This window comes from Fonticula alba (genome assembly GCF_000388065.1).
Source record: "Fonticula alba strain ATCC 38817 unplaced genomic scaffold supercont2.4, whole genome shotgun sequence".
Lineage (NCBI taxonomy): Eukaryota > Rotosphaerida > Fonticulaceae > Fonticula > Fonticula alba.
The window spans coordinates 2855687-2859127 of NW_009242974.1; the positions used below are offsets into that span (position 1 = coordinate 2855687).

Consider the following 3441-nt stretch of genomic DNA (forward strand, 5'->3'; position numbering starts at 1 on the left):
TGAGAGTATTTCGCAGGGGGGCCGGTGAGCTTCGAGCTGGCAGCGGCCTCCGATGGCCTTATAATATGGGAGGGCTGTGCGGCAGGAGTCGAGCATGTCGTCTCGGGTCTCTCTCTCATACACCTACTATGCACATGCGTGCGTGTGCGTGTGTGTCTCGGGAATGCGCAAGAGGGGGTCCCTTGAAGGGGCGCCAACCGGAAATACAATAGGCGAGAGGCTGGCGCCCGGGGGTCTATCCCTCCGCGGAGCATTCGCCGGCGCCGCTGGCGGCGTTGTCTTCGCACATACACATACACATTTGGACACACTTGCACACTGGGACTCAGGAGACACGATAGCGAGCGAGAGAGAGAGAGAGAGAGAGAGAGAGAGGCATGGCACAAGGAGCTACGGCGGGACGGGTTGAGGGACCACACAGGGGTACGTACAGGCATTGGCAATTGGATGTGCAGGTGTCCAGCGTGCAAAGATTCACCCCGCAGCCATTCTTGCCCATCTTGTACTTCGGGGAGTTGGGGCAGTTGCCACACGGGTCCTTCTGGTAGGTGACCCCCGGGCACATGCGGCAGGCATCGAGATTCTGGTTGAGGTCGGTCACATCGCGGCCGGTGGCCGGGTCGATGCGCTGCTTGACGCAGATGCCGCACACGTCCTGCACATAGAAGTCCTCGCCCTCGCGGACCCACTCCTTGCGGCAGTCCTGCTCGCAACGGGCCGGGTTCTTGCGCGAGGTGCACTTGCCGCACTGATCGACGAAGTTCTCCGACTGGGCCTTGGCACTGTCGTACCACTTGCCGGCGCAGTCCTTGACGCAGGTGTTGGAGCTGGAACGCGGCAGGCACTGGCCGCACTCATTCAGCACATTGGCCGGCGTGTCGCCACGACGGTAGCGGGCCCCCTTGCAGTCGGTCAGGCAATTGTCCGGCGGGCTGCTGGCCGGGTGGCACTGGCCGCAGGCGTCACGGACATTGGCCGGCGAGGTGCCGGTGTACCACTGGCCGGCGCAATCCTGGGCACAGGTGCACTGGTCGGGGCTCTTCTGGCAGAAGGCCGCCTGCTCCAGGCGACAAAGGGGCACACCGCAGGGGTTGAGCCCGCGCGGGCCATTGCACTCGCCACAGGCGTTCTTCTGCTTGTTCTCGCCCCAGCAGATGCCGCAATCGTCCTTGTTCTTGTTGGGGTTGGTGCCGGCCGGCAGGCACTGGCCGCAGTCATCCACAAAGTGCATGGCGGCCTGGCTGGTGCGCCAGGCCCCGGAGCAGTCCTTCTTGCAGAAGGCCCCCCCATCGACGGTGGTGCATTGGCCGCATTGGTTCTTGCGGGGGGGTTGGACAAAGTGCTCGGACCCGGCAAGGCACTTGACCGCCAGGCCGGCCTTCCAGCCGGTGGCCAGGTAGTGCGCACGGAAGCCGGCCTTGTCCGAGTCGGAGGTCAGACCGGCGGTGGGGTTGGCCGCGCGATAGGCGGCCACATCCGGCTGGCAGGCCTTCAGCGAGATGTTCCACTCGTGCTTCGTGCGGAAGGCCTCGCAGGCGAAGGGCTCCAGGTTGTCCGCGCGGGCCTTGGTGGCCAGCGCACGGGCATCCTCGCGGAACTTGCTGTCGGCCACCAGGGAGCTGATCGGATCAAACCACGCCGGGCAGATGTCATTCTGCATGTTGACATTCTTCGGCAGCCCCGAGCGGAAGAAGTTGCCGGAGCAATCCTTTTCGCACCAGCTGCTGGTGGCACCGTCGAGGGTGCAAACGCCGCACTGGTCGAAGCGGAAGGGGCCGTTGCATGTGCCATTGCAGTCGACCTTGGCCGGGCCGCCGCACACACCCTTGCAATCGAAGACCTGGGGGGGGAGTGGCGGGTTGTTGGTGGAGCGGGGGCGAGGATTTTCAGCAAGTCCAGTGAGAAGGCCGGCCACGCGAGGAAAGGGCCCCGGAGGCGAGCCGCGGGCCACGGAGGTAACCGTGGAATGTGCAACATGTCAGTCATCGGGGGAGGGGGTTCTTTCCACTTGGGTATGGGGACTCCCGGCCTGGTGGGGGTCCAGGGAACGGTGCGGGGCGCGGGTGCCGGGCAAATGGAGCGATGGGGGGGAGAGCGAGACAAACAACAGCCAGGGCCAAGAAAAAAGGCATGGCACCATGGCACGGCCGTCGGTGGCCCCGCTTGAGGACATGCCACCCGGGCGGCGGGCGCCCCAATTCGGCACCGTACCTTGCCACTATGGCGGACCCCATCGCAGCCGCAGACATCCTTCGGCGGGAGGCAGGCGTCCTTGGTGCAGGTATACTCCATGCACCGGTCGTCGCACTTGGTCACCACGTCGGTCACCTGGATGAACATGTTCTTGACGAAGTTGTGCGCGTAGACATCCTGGACGACCTTCTCGATCTGGAACAGACGAATGGTACTGCCGGCATCCAGCATTTGGCCCTGGATGGAATTCCGGGCCAGGGGATCGGCACGCACGCGCTTGTGCGTGGCGTGCGGGTCGTACCCGGAGAGGTCGCCATTTTCGACATTGAGGTTGGCCTCGCCGAATTGGGCGCTCGTCAGGCAGGTGTTCTCGTCGTCGAACTTGGAGGGGACGGCCATGAAGACGGTCACCCCGCGGCGGATGAGGATGTCGGCCGTCAGGTCGACCTCCTGCTGGAACTTCTCGAAGTTGGCCGGGGTCATGGCATTCCGGCCGAGGTTGACGTTGGACTCCGGGGGGCAGAAGAAGCGCCCGGTCGGCTGGCCGGACACCAGGTTGTCCAGCGACACCGGCGGATCGCTGTCCTCATCGGTGAAGAGCATCAGCACCGGGTGGGCATCGGCGCGCCAGATGGTGTTGACATTGTGGTCCCGACGGTTGGCCTGGAAGACACCGCGAATGGTCTCGAGGGTGCCTTCGTGGCCGCCGTATGTGGAAATCATCGAAATGACCTGCTCAAACTCCTCCAGGGTGTAGTCGTTCAGCGGCTGGAGGGGGGAATGAGGGGGGGAGGGGGGCACCGGGTGGGGGGTGCGGGACCGGGGGAAGGGCAACCAGTCAGGAACACAGTCATCGGAACGGGGCTCGCGGCTGCTTGTGCTCGGTGATCGTTGCGATCCGAGAGGATGGCGGCAGGGCGGGACGGGCTTGCCCAACGGATCTGACCCCTTGGTTGGGGGGGTCATCTCGCCGGAACCGGCCCCCGGACAGGATCAAGGCCAAGTGTGTCGGGGTCAAGTGGAGTGGCTACGCACGGTGAACTTCTTGTCCATGACCGGACCGCGGCCGGAATAGGTGACGATGGCCACATGGGCGTCGACGTCCGTCTCGGTGAGGAGATTCAGCCAGGTTCGGAGGACTGTGGGGACGGTTAGCGGTGGATGCGACATGCGGCGGGAACCCCATCCGCCCATCAGCTCCCTCTCGGGACATCGATCAGTCGCCTGGGAGAGGCATGCCCCGGGGTC

At 64.7% G+C, this 3441-nt stretch overlaps 1 protein-coding gene across 1 annotated transcript in view; it reads right to left on the bottom strand.

Annotated features, from left to right (window-relative positions):
* H696_03181 (hypothetical protein) overlaps window positions 1–3441 on the bottom strand; it is a gene marked incomplete at its 5' end in the record, with an annotated part of 6503 nt that overhangs the window by 2684 nt on the left and 378 nt on the right. Inside the window, 3 exons of the mRNA XM_009497065.1 lie at window positions 432–1840; window positions 2212–2961; window positions 3229–3332. Of these exons, the coding sequence (XP_009495340.1) occupies window positions 432–1840; window positions 2212–2961; window positions 3229–3332 (2263 nt within the window). The remainder of the gene's footprint in view (window positions 1–431; window positions 1841–2211; window positions 2962–3228; window positions 3333–3441) is intronic.